The sequence below is a fragment of the Neofelis nebulosa genome, chromosome 17 (genome assembly GCF_028018385.1).
Source record: "Neofelis nebulosa isolate mNeoNeb1 chromosome 17, mNeoNeb1.pri, whole genome shotgun sequence".
Classification (NCBI taxonomy): Eukaryota; Metazoa; Chordata; class Mammalia; order Carnivora; family Felidae; genus Neofelis; species Neofelis nebulosa.
The window spans coordinates 7,437,350-7,454,161 of record NC_080798.1 but is presented as its reverse complement, the minus strand read 5'-3'; the positions used below and the strand labels follow the sequence as shown (position 1 = coordinate 7,454,161).

At 47.7% G+C, this 16,812-nt stretch overlaps 1 protein-coding gene and 1 non-coding gene across 3 annotated transcripts; both read left to right on the top strand.

Annotated features, from left to right (window-relative positions):
* Window positions 1-209: 209 nt before the first annotated feature.
* LOC131499875 (sialic acid-binding Ig-like lectin 5) lies at window positions 210-9,888 on the top strand. Of its 2 annotated transcripts, XM_058708401.1 has the most exons (9): window positions 227-405; window positions 491-895; window positions 1,069-1,347; window positions 1,542-1,589; window positions 4,826-5,083; window positions 5,164-5,448; window positions 5,761-5,860; window positions 6,152-6,230; window positions 8,201-9,888. In XM_058708401.1, the coding sequence occupies exons 1-9, from the start codon at window positions 369-371 to the stop codon at window positions 8,372-8,374; spliced, it is 1,665 nt and encodes a 554-aa protein (XP_058564384.1). In that variant the 5' UTR covers window positions 227-368; the 3' UTR covers window positions 8,375-9,888. The 2 variants fall into 2 exon arrangements, with proteins under 2 accessions (XP_058564385.1, XP_058564384.1); XM_058708402.1 differs by lacking the exon at window positions 1,069-1,347 and having other exon boundaries at window positions 210-405.
* A 135-nt stretch (window positions 9,889-10,023) lies between these two features.
* Window positions 10,024-10,130, top strand: LOC131500566 (U6 spliceosomal RNA). The gene has a single exon (XR_009256368.1). It is a non-coding gene; the product is annotated as a U6 spliceosomal RNA (small nuclear RNA).
* The last annotated feature ends 6,682 nt before the right edge of the window (window positions 10,131-16,812 follow it).

Genomic DNA, 16,812 nt, shown 5'->3' with positions numbered 1-16,812 from the left:
TCTTTCTTGCCTCAAGCTTCCCCTGTGCAGAGTGGTTAAACCCCTTCCTGAGCCCCACAACTGGCAGGACTGACCCTCTGGGCTTCTAGAAGTGTCACTGGCCGGGTAGTGCCTGCCCTCCTGGTGGGGACAGAGGGGCAGGAGGGACAGGCCACGGGCAGGGACCGGGGTGGGGGGCAGTGGATTGCTGGAACCCCATCTGGAAAGTAGGAGTGGTTAATCTTTAAGGGTCACGCCACCTCCGAGAGCATGCTGGAGACAACTTCCTCTTCTATGGGCAGTCACTTTTCAGACATCAGCCCTGGGCTTCCTATCGGGGCTTCCTCCCCGTCCTGTAACACCAAGGCACCACAACTCTTACCCCACAGATGCCACCATTGCTGCTGCTGCTGCTGCTGTGTGCAGGTGAGTGGGCCAAGGCGAGAGGACGGGGCCGGAGGTGAGAGGACCGGGCGGGCAGGGGCTGACACTGACCCTTGATTCCCCACAGGGTCCCAGTCTCAGGATCCCAGATTTCACCTGCAAGTGCAGACACCCATAATGGTGCAGGAGGGTCTATGTGCATTCGTGCCCTGCAGTTTCTTTTACCCCCCAGTCCAATACACTGAGGAGGACCCAACTCACGGCTACTGGTTCCGGGAAGGGACCAATACAGCACAGGGTGCTCCAGTGGCCACAAACAACCCCAATCGTGAAGTGCAGCAGGAGACCCAAGGCCGTTTCCACCTCCCTGAAGACCTCAGGGACTACAACTGCTCCCTGGACATCAGAGACACACAGAAAAGGGACTCGGGGACATACTTCTTTAGGGTGGAGAGAGGGTCTTATGTGAAATACAATTACATAGGGAAGAAATATCATTTCAAGAACTACCGGCTCTTCCTGCATGTGACAAGTAAGGAGTGGGGTCAAAGAGAGGACATGCATGGGTCCTGAGGGCCCCAGGACAGGTCCGGGAGGGGACCCCCTGATTTCCATCCTGGCTGGGAGGAAACGGCTGGCCTAATACAGAGGCTGCTTCTGGGGGTTCACTCAGGGCCTGGGTCTCTGTCTCTCTTTCTCCCTCAGCTCTCACACGGACACCTGACATCCACATCCAGGGGCCCCTAGAATCTGGCCAGCCCATGAACATTACCTGTAGTGTGCCCTGGGCCTGTAAGAGGGGGACACCCCCGATCTTCTCTTGGATCGGGGATGCCCTCACCTCCCTGGGCCATGGGGCACACTTCTCCTCGGTGCTCACCCTCACCCCGGGGCCCCAGGACCATGGCACCAACCTCACCTGTCGAGTGACCTTCCCTGGAGCTAACGTGAGCACAGAGAGGACCATCCAGCTCAACGTGTCCTGTGAGTGCCAGGCCAGGACACCAGGGTCCCTGAGGACAGTGGGTGCTGGGGGTGGGGGAGGCAGGGTCTAGAATTCTGGGGAGGAAGGAAAGGAAACTCGCAACTCCACCCTTTTCCTATTTCTGTAGTTTCTGGGAGAATAGGGCCAACCCTCATCTTCCTGTCTCTGAAAACAATTATGTCTATCTGTCCAGATGCGCCCCAGAACCTGACCATCAGTGTTTTCCCAAGAGAAGGCACAGGTAGGACGCAACCTCTTCTCTCAGGCTTTGGCGGAAGGGGTGTCTGTCTCCACCCCTCAGAGCAGAGCTGGGGTTTTAGAACCCAGGTGGGAGAAAGGCTCAGGCCAGGTGTGGGGTAGCGGAGGTGGGACAGCCCCCCCACTGGATCCTCAGCTTACAAACTGGCTTCCTCCCACTCCTGACCCTGTTCCCAAGGGGTTTTGCACAACCTCCATGCCTGATGGGTATGCCGCTCCCTGGTGTGAGGGCTGTGTCCTCCTCCCAAATCTCGCCCTGTTCCCTTAGGATCTGGACCCTGCCTATTCCTGCAGTTTCCTTCAACCTTCACATGATATTCTCTAAAATAGTAAGCGTAAAGTGTGTTGGTCTGCTCAGGCAGCCAGAACAAAATACCACAGACTGAGGGACTTCAGCATCAGACATTTATTCTTCACATTTCTGGAGACTGGCAAATATAAGGTCAAGCTTCCAAGGTTCCAGCCAATATGGTTCCAGGGGAGAGCTCACTCCGGGTGAGAGGGGTTGCTTTTCGGCCGTGTTTTCTCTAGCGCACCTGAGAGAAAGACTGCTTTCTGGGGCACCCGGGTGGTTCAGTCGGTTGGGTGTCCGACTTCGGCTCAGGTCATGATCTTGCAGTCGTGGGTTCAAGTCCTGCATCAGGATCTGTGCTGACAGCTCAGAGCCCGGAGCCTGCTTCAGATTCTATGTCTTCCTCTCTCTCTCTCTCTCTCTCTCTCTCTCTGCCCTTTCCCTGTTCATTCTCTCTCTCTCCCTTTCTCTCTCAGAAATAAATAAACATTAAAAAATTATAAAAAAAAAAAAGCAAGAAAGAAAGCTGTCTGGTGTCTCTTCTTATAAGAGCACTAACCCCATCCTGAGTGCCCTACTCTCATGACCTCATCTAACCCTATCACCTCCCAAAGGCCCATCCAAAGGGCTCCAAATACCACTGTATTGGGGGTTAGGGCTTGGACATTGAGCTTGAAGGGAACCCATTCCAGTTCCTAGCAAAACTGAATAAGAATAAAATACTGTTCAGCAACTGTGTATCTCCCCTCTTGGTTATCTTTCTAAATGTAATCTACGCATCTCCATTTAAAAGCACACACATACATACACATCATATTGTATACGCTGCTCTACATCTTTATTATTTTTTTAAGGTTTTTATTCAAATTCCAGTTAGTTAACGTATAGCGTAATATTAGTTTCAAATGTATGAAATAGTGATTCAACACTTGCATACATCGCCTGGTGCTCACAAGTGCCCTCCTTAATCCCCATCACCTATTTCCCCATTGCCCACCTCCTCCCCTCCAGTAACCATCAGTTTGTTCTCTATAGTTAAGAATCTGTTTCTTGGTTTGTCTTTCTCTCTCTTTTTTTCCCCTTAGCTCGTTTGTTTTGCTTCTGAAATTCCACATATGAGTGAAATCACATGGTATTTGTCTTTCTCAAACTGACTTATTTCACTTGGCTATTATTTTTTATAGACTTTTCACCATGGCATAATTTTAGGTTTATATAGTACACAGAGTTTCCATAAAGCCCTCACCTAGCTTTGCTTGTTGTTAAAAGTCTTACATCGCCATGATGCATTTGTCCCAAGTGACGTTAGTCCATGACTGTCTATGAGTAATAGGAAACCTTCTTCATGCTTACTGACGACTCCATGGTCTTCTAATTCGAAGTATATTACAATGTAAAGTACTTCATTAGTCCCCATTGGTGGAAAGCCACGGTGTTTCCAGACTTTTGATAAGACACATAATACTGCAATAAATAACTCGTACAAACATTCCCCATATGTGTACATGTGTCTATAAGATAATTGTCTCAAGAAGAAAAGTCCCAGATCAAAGGGTGTGTTTGTAATTTCTACAGAGACTGCCAAATCATGCGGTATGGAAGTTGTTCTGTTTATAATCCCAAACTGCTGAACATTTTCATTTCATCCTTGCTGATATCTTAGGTGAACTCACTGCCATTTTAACTTGAATGATCATTTTGTAAACAACGTTGTGTATGTTTCGTTACGTTTAAGAATCATTTGTATTTCTTTGTGGACTTTTTCTTAGTGATTTGAAGAAGCTCTTTTTATATGAAGGAAATCAGTTGTATGTTAGTTGAAAGGATTTATTTGCAGCCTAATAATGGCCTCTTTGACTTAGCATGTGGTGACTTTGTTGGGCAAAAACATGTGTTTCTTTTTTTCTTTTGAGGGGAAGTGTTGCATTCATTGGTTTCCTGGAGTTGGCTTTCACTGGTAGGCGGGAGCTAATTGTGTCCATGCTTCCTCAACTCTGGGTTCAGTGACATCTAGTTGGGTGCTAGAAATTGGCCGGGAGGGATGTATTTAAGGAAATTGGCAAATGGAAATTACTAAGGAAATTGGCAAATGTCACAAGTCAGGGTTGGTTTTTTTTTTCCCTCCCCTCCTCCCTCCCCAATGAGCTGGTTGTTAACCATTTACCAGTAATGTTGTGTGTACCAATATTTCCTTTCAAACCTCTGTCTTTCTGTCATCTAATATTACTTTTTTAACCTCCAGAAGCCTCGTATGTAAACACTCCCAAGCACACACATTCACTCAAGCCTTACAGGACTATTTGATTTTCCCTGACGTGCAGGGCCTTCTCACGCCCCAGCCGTAGCTGCATTTTCTGTGTCTGCCTCCCTCAATTGCTCTTCCTTACCAGCATCATCCTCCAGCCAGCTCCCAGCCCCTCTCCTGCTCTGCTGTAGGCTCTCCTCCTCAAGGAAGCCCTCCCTGCCCTGACAGTGTCACTGAACTCCCATCCTCAGGGCTCCCTCCGCACAACGGACCCCTGTCACAAAACACATCACAGTGATTTGGGGGAATCTCGCTCACAAGACTGTGAACTCTCAGACCCGGCTAAATGAGACGGGTCTTTGTGAACTTAGTGAAAGACAGAACGGCCAGGTTCTTAGAGGCAAATCTGGGATCTGCGTTGGCACAGATGGCTGAGGTAGGTGGGTGAGAAACAAGGCAATTCAGATGAATACAAGAGGGATTCTTAGAAAGGCTGTAGGCCCACTCCCAGCTCTGTCCCCTTGGGCTGACCCCAAACGTAAGAGCCCATCATGCTGTGGGAGAGAAGAAACAGACTTAAATGATGTGAGGAAAAGAAAGAGACAGAGAGAGACACATACAGAGACGGAGACAGAATACCCCTGGTGAGGGCCGGGGCTTAACTTGTTCTCTGTCTTGTCAGCACCTGAGGCTCTGGGCAACGGTTCATCTCTCCCAGTCCAGGAGGGCCAGTCCCTACACCTGGTCTGTGACCACAACAGTAACCCTCCTGCCAACTTGAGCTGGACCCGGGGCAGCCTGACCCTGAAGCCCTCACAACCCTCAAATCCCGGGGTCCTGCAACTGCCCCGGGTGGAACTGGGGGACCATGGGATATACGTCTGCCGAGCTCAGCACCTGCTGGGCTCCTTGGAAGCATCCCTGAGCCTTCTTGTGAAGAGTGAGTTGCAACACACCTGGGAAGGATGCCTGGGTCCTGGGAGGTGGGGCTCCTCTGATCCCTCTCTTGTCGTCCTGCAGAACCCCCGAAGCTGTTTGGTCCCTCCTGCTCCTGGGAGGGTGAGGGGTTGCACTGCACCTGCTCTGCTCAATCCCAGCTGCCCCCCTCTCTGCACTGGCGGCTGGGGGAGGGGCTGCTGGAAGGGAACCACAGCAATGCCTCCTTGACGGTCACCTCCAGCTCCGAGGGGCCCTGGGCAAACAGCAACCTGAGCTTCATGGAGCCGCTGGGCTCCAGCCTCAGACTCAGCTGCGAGGCCAGGAATGTGCACGGGGAACAGAGCGCCACCATCCTGCTGTTGCCAGGTCAGGGGGCTGTGTCGGGGTGAAGGGAGGGTGATGCCTGGAGGAAGGAGGTGCACGAGGCAGGATCAAGCAGAGAAGTGCTTCTGACTCTGGGCCAAGGGGTGCCAGAGGTCCAAGTCACCGGAAGGTTGGTGGGGGAGGGGCTGGGGGAATAGGTGGCTGGGATCCCGTAGAGGGACAGGGGGACAGAGGAGCCAGTCCTGGATAGAAGTGGGCACAACCTGGGGTCACGGATTCCAGAAGGCTGGAGGCTTAGGTGCCTACTTCTATTTCATGGTGCTGGAGTTCACCCCGGGTGCCTCTCACCCGCAGGGAGACCAGGGCCCAGGACAGGTGTGCTTCAGGGGGCGATCGGGGGAGCTGGTGTCACGGCCCTGCTTGCTCTGTGTCTCTGCCTCATCATCTTCTTTGCGTGAGTGGTGGCCCCGGTTTGGGCGAGGGCCTCATGAGTTTGGGTCAGGGAGGGGACTCAGAAAAACCTCCCAGACTCAAAGCCCAGAGCTGGAGGAGCGCAGTGGGTTGAGGCTGCATCAGGAATTCAGCCTCCTGACCCCTGGGCCAGTAGTCTGTTCCCCATATGGGGTGGGTGGTTGCCGTCTGCAAGGAGGGAAGATGTGTTCTCATTGTGGTCCCTGCAGCCAGACAGTTCCGGGGTCCCAGCAGTGAGCCAGCCAGGCTGAAAGGCCCTGATCTCTCTCCTCAGAGTGAAGACCTACAGGCAGAAATCAACCAGGAAAGCAGTGCACAGGAATGACGTCCCCACATTGAATACAGTCTCCCAGGTGAGTGGCGTGGGCATCTTTCTATTCGGTGTCCTGGGCTGGGGCATGAGGTGGCTCACTCAGCATGCCAAAAGATGAGTCCCTCCCTGACCACCCCTCCCCCCACCAAGTTTGGTCCTCTCTTGGGATTTCTGGCTGCTCTCATCTCAAAGACTGGAGAGACACCTTTTCCTCTCTCCTCTCCTCCATTTAGACCCTTCCCTGCCGAGCCCCCACTGTCTCCCTCTTGGGGCACTGGCCTCACTCTCCACAACTCCACCTCTCCTCCCAAGCTTTAGGCAAGAAATTCCCAAACAGCTGTCACCCCTGTACCTGCGCACCCCCCCCCCCACTGTCTAGATCAGCACAGTCCAACAAAAATATAATGTGAACCATGTGCGTAGCTTAAAAGTTACTAATGGCCACATTTAAAAGGTAGAGAGGGTAGGGGCGCCTGGGTGGCGCAGTCGGTTAAGCGTCCGACTTCAGCCAGGTCACGATCTCGCGGTCCGTGAGTTCGAGCCCCGCGTCAGGCTCTGGGCTGATGGCTCGGAGCCTGGGGCCTGTTTCCGATTCTGTGTCTCCCTCTCTCTCAGACCCTCCCCCGTTCATGCTCTGTCTCTCTCTGTCTCAAAAATAAATAAACGTTAAAAAAAAAAAAATAAAAATAAAAAAATAAAAGGTAGAGAGGGGCACCTGGATGGCTCAGTCGTTCAAGCATCTGACTTTGGCTCAGGCCACGATCTCACAGTTCCTGCATTTGAGTCCCATGTCGGGCTCTGTGCTGACAGCTCAGAGCCTGGATCCTGTTCAGATTCTGTGTCTCCCTCTCCCTCTGACCCTCCCTCCTCGTGCTCTGTTTCTCTCTCTCTCTCTCTCTCTCTCTCTCTCTCTCTCAAAAATAAACACTAAAAAATTTTAAATAGAGAGGAGCATGAGATCTATTTTAATATGTTTATTTAACCCAGTGTATTCAAAATATTACTTCACCATCACATCATCAATAATCAATGTATAGGTTATTAATGAGATAGTTTGCACTCTTCTTTCTTCTTCTTCTTCTTCTTCTTCTTCTTCTTCTTCTTCTTCTTCTTCTCCTTCCTTTGGTACCAAGTCTTTGAAATCCAAGGTTTATTTCACACTCATGGCACACCTCCATGAGGAATCGCCATGATTCACATACTCAGTAGCCACATGTGGCTAGGAGTGACAGTATTTTACACGTATTTTACACAATTTCCTTGGGCTGGTGTTCTGTGATCTGTCCCATGCCCTCAAAAGGAGCTCCCTATCCCCAGGCAGGACTCATTCTCTGTGACTTTGTGCGTTTGCATGCATGATTTCCTGTGTCCCTCCCCATTTGTACCAGCCAGACCCCTAATCGCCTTTCACACTCCAGTCTCAATATTCCCCTGCCTTATGCAGGGAAACTCATCATGCCTCCCTGTAATAACCGCAGGCCTGTCCCCAGCACCCTGTGAGACTCTGGGTGGGGGCGGGGGGTGAGGCAGAGCTCCTACACGCCTCAGTGATTCTCACCCACACCCTTAGCACCCTTCTTCTGCCCACCAAATCACAATGTGCAATTAGATAATTTGCGTGTGTGTGTGAGAGAGACAATGTGATACTGTCTCCTTGCCCTCATAGGCAAGGTCCTCTCTTGGGATTGTCTGTCTGAGGTCAGATAGGCTGTCTGAGGTCAGAGATGGTGTGTCCTAAAGAGTTTCTTGACCTTGTACACTCTGTCTATAAAATGGAATGACAACAGTTATATATATCATCCATAGGGGAGTGGTGGGGGGATTTGCAAGGAATCAATGCCATTATGATGAAAATTTGTTAAAGCTACAAATGAGTGAGTGAGTGAGTGAGTGAATGAATGCTCAGGAAATGGGCATGAAGTGAATAAATGGTTAAGTGTTCCCCAAGCCCCTACTTCCCTTCTCCAGACCCAAAGGCCAGCTCAAATGCCTTTCTTTCCTCCCACTCAGGATCACAGCCAGTCAGACAACCGGTCAGACCCCGTTTCCCCAGTCGCAGCTGCCTTCCCCTCAGAGAAAGAGGGGAAGCTCCACTATGCCTCCCTCACATTCCACGGGCTGAGGCCACACAACTTTCAGGACCGGGAGACCACCGAGTATGCAGAGATCAAGACCCAGAAATGACGACCCCACCCACAGCCCCCCTCAGGAGCCCAGACAGGGCATCTCTGAGGAAATGCGTGTCAGGCACTGATGTTTTTTATTTTTATTTTAAAATTTGTTTAATGTTTATTTATTTATTGAGAGACAGAGAGAGAGAGAGAGCACAGATGAGTGGGGGAAGGGAATAGAGAGAGGGAGACACAGAATCTGAATCAGGTTCCAGGGTCTGAGCTGTCAGCACAGAGCCCGACGCGGGGCTCAAACCCATGAACCACCAGATCATGACCAGAGCCAAAGTCAGATGCTCAACCGATTGAGCCACCCAGATGCCCCTAAATTTTTTTAATGTTTAATAATTTTGAAGGAGAGAGAGAGACAGAGCGTGAGCAGCGGAGGGGCAGAGAGAGAGGGAGACACAGAATCCAAAGCAGGGTCCAGGTTCTGAGCTGTCAGCACAGAGCCCGACATGGGGCTTGAACCCACAAACAGTGAGATCATGATCTGAGCTGAAGTTAGATTTTAACTGACAGAGCCACCCAGGCGCTTTGTAAATCTCTTTCTGCATGTAACTAACAGGAGAAGATATTTCCCAATACATGTATCTAACGAAGGATCCATCCACAGTATAAAAAGAATATATAGGGATCTTCCAAAAGTCAGTAAGAAAAAAAGCAGACAACTCAATAAATAAAAAGGAAAGAAAGTCAAAGGGCCAATTAGCAGATAGAAAGGGGTTTAACTTCACTAGCTGCCAAGGAAAGGCAAATAAAGCCCCCAATGCTGTGCCACAACACAACGACCACATTGGCTAAAATAATAACAATATCAAGAATATCAAGTGTTGGAGACATTACACTAAGGGAAATAAACCACCATCAAAAGACAAATACTGCATGCTTCCAGTTATACAAAGTATCTAAAGTAATCAAATTCTTAGAAATTTGGGGAACCCCCAGGGGGGGGAAATAGGAAGCTGCTATGTAATAGGTAGAGTTTTAGTTCTGCAAGATGAAGATTTTCTAGAGATCAATGATGTTCATGCAGCTAGCAGGGGCGCCCGGGTGGCTCAGACGGTTAAGTGTCTGACTTTTGATTTCAGCTCAGGTCATGACCTCATAGATGTGGGATGGGGCTCCAGCTCCTAGCTGAGCATGGAGCCTGCTTAACATTCTCTCCCTCTCTCCGTCTTTCTCTCTCTCTCTCTCTGCCCCTCCCCCTCTTGCATGTGGGTGATTTCTCTCTCTCTCTCTCTCTAAAAAAATGTTGAAGATGGTAGACATTTATGTTGTTTTGTTTTGTTTTGGTTTGGTTTTTTACCACAATACAAATAAGTGATGTACATAGTGGTTACCAAAGAGCTGAGAGGTTGGGAGAGCGGGTGGACAGTTAGTATTTAATAGGCACAGAATTTCACTTTAAAAAGTTCTAGGGATGGGTGGTGGGGATGGTTGCACAATGTGAATGTACTTAAAGCCACTCATTGTACCTTTAAAACAGTATACTTTACCACAATAAACATTTTTTTTTCCTTGGGGCACCTGGCTGGCTCAGTCGGAAGAGCATGCGGCTCTTGATCTCGGGATCGTGAGTTTGAGCTCTACGTTGGGTGTAGAGATTACTAAATAAATAAATAAACTTAAAAAAATTTTTTTTCTTGAAGAATACCAAGTGTGCTTCAGCAGCACATATACTAAAATTGGGAAGATCCACAGAAGATTATTAGCATGGCCCCTGGACAAGAATAGCAAGTGTCGGTGAGGATGTGGAGAGGGTTACTGAAACTCTCATATATCGCTGGGCCAGGGTGGGGAGTGAGAATTGGTACAACCATTTGGAAAAATGTTTATCACTCTCTACTAACACTGAGCACAGGAGCCAGCAACTTCACTGCAACGTGTGTATCCGACAGAGGGGCGCACAAACATTTCACCAAATGCGTGTGAGAAAGTTCATGGCAGCTGTGGTTGTAACGGCTGAAAAATGGAACCTGTCCAAATGCCCACCAGCACTAAGACAGGTAGATAGTTGACAGAGTATCCATGCAGTGGAAGAGGGAAACAAGCAACCCATACAACAAGGGAGTATCTTAGAAATATAATGTGGAGTGGAAGAACCCAGACACAAGAGACCCACTATGTGACAGCCTTGTTATAAGGTTCAGAAACAGACAAAACTAATCTTTGTTGTTAGAAGTCAAGATACTGGCTACTGTTGGGAGGGGGGTGGGTAATGACTGGAAGGGGACAGTGGGGATGTCCTGAGGGCTCCAGGTAAGATCTGTGTCTTGATCTGGGTCCTAACTGCTCAGATGTGGTCACTCTGTGCAACATTTTTGAGTAACACACTGTGATTTGTGTCCTTTTCTACATGAATAGTACTCTTTAACAAAATTTGCACTCATCGTTCTTTCTTTCTTTCTTGAGAGGTAGAGACATGTGAGTGGGGGAGGGAGGGAGGAAGGGAGAGAGAGAGAGAGAGAGAGAGAGAGAGAGAGAGAGAGAGAGAGAATCCCAAGCAGGTGCTGTGCTGCCAGCCCAGAACCCAACGTGGGGCTTGGTCTCATGAAACCGAGAGATCATGACCTGAGCTGAAACCAAGAGTCAGATGTTTAACTGACTGAGCCACCCAGGTGCCCCTACGTTCACATTTTTTAAAAAGATTATCCTTGCAAATATCTAACTCTGATTTCTCCAGACTATAAGCTCCCCCAAGGCAAGGACAGCACTATGTCTGGCCCTATGTTTTCAGAACCCAGCCTTGGACACAGCACATGCACTGGGCTCAGGAAACCTCTGACATGCTTTGCACTTGAGTGCAAGGGGATGATGTGCATAGGGCCTTCAACTTGTATTTCCAGCCCAAGGCTCTCTCCTAGACTCTAAATCCCTATGTTTTCCTGGACATCTCTCCCTGAAGGACCACAGTCTCCTCACTTTCAATGCATCCCAAACTGGCTCCGTGCCTTCCCTCAAGTCGGCTTCTCCCTTCAATTCTCCACCCAGGATGTGGGAATGTCCATCCACTGGAATGGTGCCTGCTATCTCTTCAAGGAGAGCCTCATACTCCTGTGCCTGTATTAGCTGCAACTTCCCACCAGGACACAACTTCTGATCTGGCACTCAGTGGGATCTCGCAAAACAGGCCTCTTCCCCTTCTCCACACTCACAGGCCCCAATCTAGGGTCTTCTCTGCCTGTTCCCTTAAGAGGCCACTGTCTGAACCACTTCTTGAATCTGGTGAGTCCACATCCTCTCCTCCCCCATTGGAGGCTATGAGGTCCCCTTGGCCATGGTATAAAGTGTCCCTAAGGTCCACTAGTACTCAAGGCCCAACTTCCAGCATGAAACCTTCTTACACCCCTTCCTGCTATCTTGGAGAAGATTCTGGAACTCCCTCCTCTGGAACCCCAGAAACCCTGTTCATCTCTCCACCATAGTTTAATCACGGGATCTAGAGACCGTCTAAGTGGTCTTTATCAAGGTGGTAGGGGAAAGCAGTTGAATGTTTAAGGCCCTTCATAATAGCCAAAAGGTAGAAGCAACCCAAATGTCCATCAATGGATGAATGGGTGAACAAAATGTGGTCTATCCATGTAATGGAATTTTATTCAGCCATAAAAAGGACCGAAGCCCTGATACATACAACATGCATGAACCTCAAAAATACGTTAAATGAAAGACACCAGACACAAAGGTCACATATTATATTATTCCATTTATATGAAATATACAAAATAGGTAAGTTCATAGAGACAGAGAGATGAGGGACTGCCAGGGGCTGTGGAAAGGAGGGAAGGGAGAATGACTGCTTTAATGGGTGTAAGGGTTTCTTTTTGGGGTGATAAAAATGTTCTGGAATCAGATAGAGGCAGAGGTTACACAACATTGTAAATGTACCAAACGCCACTGAATCATTCACTTTAAAATCATTAATTTTGGGGTTCCTGGGTGGCTCTGTCGGTAAAGTGTCCAAATTCAGCTCAGGTCATGATCTCACAGTTCGTGAGATCAAGCCCCACATTGGGCTCTCTGCTGTCACAGAGTCCACTTTGGATCCTCTGCCCCCCTCTTTGTCTGCCCCTCCCCTGATCTCTCTCTGTCTCTCTCAAAAGAGATATTTTTAAAATGAATTAATTTTAAATTTTGTTAATTTTATGTTACATGAATTTCCCCTTGATTAAAAAAAATAGTTTACGTTCTTCAGTCATTCTGCTGGGATTCGAATGCCCACTTCACCACTTGACCTCTTGCTGTTTCCCCTTGCTCCTCCATCAAGTGAGGATAACACTCCCTAGCTCACTCATTTAAGAATGCAGGCAATTAATGAGCACAGGGTGGCATTGTGCCCAGTGTGTGGTGAGCAGCCTCGGGAGCCTAGTCAAAGTCCACTCAGCCAAGGGCCAAACGCTGCCCAGTAATCATTCCACTGGCTACACACCTCTAGGCTTCAACCTGTGTAGACATGTGATGTCAGATTCTCTGCCCACACCTGGATCCAGCAGGCAACCCCGTGGTTTCAGAGAAAGGCAAGTGAGCAAAGAAGTGTAAGGCTTATTTCAAGTCTTCATTGCCAGGATTTAGTTTCACTTCCACCTCTCTCAGTGACCATTTCCATGAGTCACCAAGTTCCCAGTTTGTCCCCTCCTCTGCATGCCCAGATCAGGTCTCACTTGACTTCTCTCCCCAACCCCCGGACCGTTGAAACAGCCAGTTCCCCAGCCTCTGGGTTCCCCATCAGCACATCTGTCTCTAACTTGCTAACTTCCTTGCCCCTTTCCCTCCAGATGAGGTGTCCACTCCAATGAGGGCTGCTCAAGAATTTCCACAATCCCACAGTCACCTGCTTCACCCTTTTCCCTCAGCCACCACCCCTCACACATATTGGCCACATCCTTGCCACTTCCTGAACATCCCCAGCCCCTTGTGCTCTCTCCATGCTTTTTTCACATGGTTCCACCTCACTGTGATATTGTCTCCTTTCTCCATCTTCACAGTGCTCACTTACCCTTTGAGATCTGGCTCAAATACCACTTCCTCAGACAAGCTGCATTTCCTACCTGAGCCCCACCCCCAACCCTGCATTCTCCCATGGGTTGGGTTAGGGCATTGCTAACCAACCTCAGCACTATTGATATGTGGGTATTAGGGGATGAATCATTCTTCGTTGTGTGGGAGGGCAGGGGGCTGTCTTGTGCATTGTAGGATGTTAAGCAGCAGCCCTAGTCTCTACCTACATGATGCCAGGGGCTTCCCACACCTATTTTTGACAACCAAAAATGTCTCCAGACATTTCAAAATGTCCATGGCGAGGGTGCACAAATGTGCTCAGTTGAGAACCACTGGGTTAGGGTTGAGCTCCTATGCACTCACACATACAGAATGACCGACAACTTTCCCCAGTTCTTCTTTTCAGGCAGACACCGCTTGACTCCTGGCCAGTTACAAAGCAATTAAGTACATTTCTGCAGCTTTACATCACATTCACAAGGGGAACCTTGGGAAATCCTTGCTTTTCTCTCCATCTCTTTGTTCTCTACACTTTCGCTGCATGCCCATTATATGATGGGAACACTTCTTCCAAGAGGAAGAAGATACATACAGTTCCTGCCTCAGAAAAGCTCAAGTTCAGGGTTTGGGGAAGAGACAGAAATATGCAACCTATTAAAGCACAGTGTGGGGGCTCCTGGGTGGCTCAGGTTTTCAGTGTCCAACTTTGACTTAGGTCATGATCTTGTGAGTTTGAGCACCACATCAGGATCTGCAATGACAGAGTGGAGCCTGCTTGGGACTCTGTCTGTCTGTCCGTCTGTGTGTGTGTGTGTGTGTGTGTGTGTGTGTGTGTGCCTCTCTCCCACTTATAGGCACACTCTCTCTCAAAACGAATAAATAAACTTAAAAAAAAACCACAGTGTGATGAGGCTCCTATAAAGATGGACGTGGGATATTAAACAGATAAGCAGAGCCCATGGTCTGAGGACCCAAGGGCAAAAGCTCTGACCTCTGCCTCAGGGGTGGGAAAAGGGTTAGAAAAAGCTTTCCAAGTGCGGGTGGGTGACTCAGTCAGTTAAGTGTCCAACTCTCAATTTTGGCTCAGGTCATAATCTCACAGTTCATGGGTTCAAGCCCTGTACTGGGCTCTGCGCTGATGGTGCAGAGTCTACTTAGGATTTTCTCTCTCTCTCTCTCTCTCTCTCTCTCCCCCCCCCTCCCCCACGCATGCTGTCTTTCTCTCTCTCCCAAAATAAATAAACTTTATTTATTTAAGAAAAGAAGAAAAAGAAAAAAAGAGAAAGCTTTTCAGAGGAAACCACTTTTAAGCCACACCTTGAGGGGCAAGCAGGAGTTGGCCAAGCAGAGAAGAGGAAAAGCAGCCCGGGGAGTGATAACATCAGGCACAAGGAAGTGGGAGATGACCTGGTAGCTTTTGGGCAAGAGCAGACAGTCTGCACTAGCTGTAACCTGGGGTGAAAGAGACAAGATTAATTTCCTCCTCAAAACTCCGGCTGGAGTCTGCTCTCCAAGGGCCCTGTCTCCAGGCTGAGGAGGCTGGACTTCATCCTTCAGTCTGCCACATTAAAAAAAAAAAATGAACCTGGATTTAGACAAAGCAAGACTTTGTTCAAAAGGATTATTGCCATAAGAAAAGGAGACTGTTGCAAAAGGGGAAGGACTCCTCTTGCTACAAAACTAGTCTGAATGAATCTGAAAAGATGGAAATGATGCAAAGCATCTTTTCTGATCACTGTGGAGCAAAACTAGAAATTGATGATAAGAAGGAAAACTGGAAAACTCACAAATATGTGGAAATCAAAACAACAGGCTCCTAAGCAACCATTTGATCAACGAAGAAATCACAAGGAAAACCAGAAAATACTGCAGACAAATGAAAACTAAAATACAGCCTGCCAAAATTCATGGGATGCAGTGAAAGCAGTGCTCAGAGAGAAATATAAAGCTGTAAATGCTTATGTTAAAAAGGAAGAAGGATTTCAAATAAACTGCCTAACTTCACATATTAAGGAAGACAAAGAAAAATGGACTAAGCCCCAAGCTAGCAGAAGGAACAAAATAATAAAAATTATAATGGAGATGATGAAATAGATAACAATAAAGAAAGTCAACAAGACCAAAAATTGGTTCTTTGAAGAGATCAACAAAATTGGCCAACTTTTAGCTAGATCAACTAAGAAATATTTTTAAAAGATTATGAGAGTACTATGATCAATTGTACACCAACAAATTGGGTAACCTAGGTAAATGAACACGTTCCTAGAAACACACAAGCTAGCAGGACTCAATCAGAAATAAAAAATCTGATAGACCTATAACTAGTAAGATTGAATCAGGAATCAAAAACCTTCCAACAAAGAAAATCTCAGGACCACATGGTTTCATGGGTGAGTTCTAACAAACATTTAAAGAAGAATTAGGGACACCTGGCTTGCTCAGTTGGTAGAGCGTGTGGCTCTTGATCTCAGGGTTGCAAGCTCAAGCCCTACTTTGGCTGTAGAGATTACTTAAAAATAAAATCTTTAGAAAAATATAATAAATAAAGAATTAATACCACCCCTTCTCAAACTCTTCCAAAAAATCAAAGAGGAGGGAACACTTCCTAACTCATTCTATGAGACGAACTTTATCCTGATACCAAAGCCAGACAAAGACACTACAAGAAAATGAAACTACAGACCAATATCCTTTAGATATGGCACCATAACTCAGGCAACAAAGTAGATAAATTGGACTTCATGAGAATTGAAAATTTTCGTGCATCTAATGACACTTATGACATTGTGAAAAAGCAATCCACAGAATGGAAAAAAACATTTGCAAATCAGATATCTGATAAAGGATTAACAGATAATAAAAGAAGGTCCTACAACTCAACAACAAATACGGTAACTCTATTTATTTACTTTTATTTATTTTTAATTTTACATTTATGTATTTTTGAAAGACAGAGTGAGACAGAGCATGAGTGGAGGAGGGGCAGAAAGAGGAGACACATAATCTGAAGCAGGCCCCAGGCTCTGAGCAAGCGTTCAGCACAGAGCTGGATGGGGGCTCCAACCCACGCACCGTGAGATCATGACCTGAGCCAAAGTCGGACACTTAACGGACTGAGCCACCCAAGCGCCCCAGTTTTTTTTAAAAAAAATTTTAATGTTTTTATTTATTTTTGAGAGACGGAGACAGCACGCAAGCAGGTGAGGGGCAGAGAGACAGGGAGAGAGAGAATCCCAGGCAGGCTCCCGTTGCCAACACAGAGCCACAGACAGGGCTCTAACCCACCCACTAACGGTGAGATCATGACCAGTAGAAATCAAGAGTAGGAGGCTCAACCGGCTGAGCCACCCAGGCAGTCCTGAAAAAAAAAAAAAAAAAGATTTTATTTTTAGGTAATATCTACCTCCAGCGTGGGGCTCCAACTCACACCCCCTAGATCAAGAGTGGATGCTC

Excerpts from the sequence above, each read along its gene's own strand:
- LOC131499875 (XM_058708401.1), top strand. The coding sequence starts at position 369 with ATGCCACCATTGCTGCTGCTGCTGCTGCTGTGTGCAG. Across the intron at positions 1,348-1,541 it reads CATCCAGCTCAACGTGTCCT|ATGCGCCCCAGAACCTGACC; the intron begins GTGAGTGCCAGG and ends CTATCTGTCCAG. Across the intron at positions 5,449-5,760 it reads CACCATCCTGCTGTTGCCAG|GGAGACCAGGGCCCAGGACA; the intron begins GTCAGGGGGCTG and ends TCTCACCCGCAG.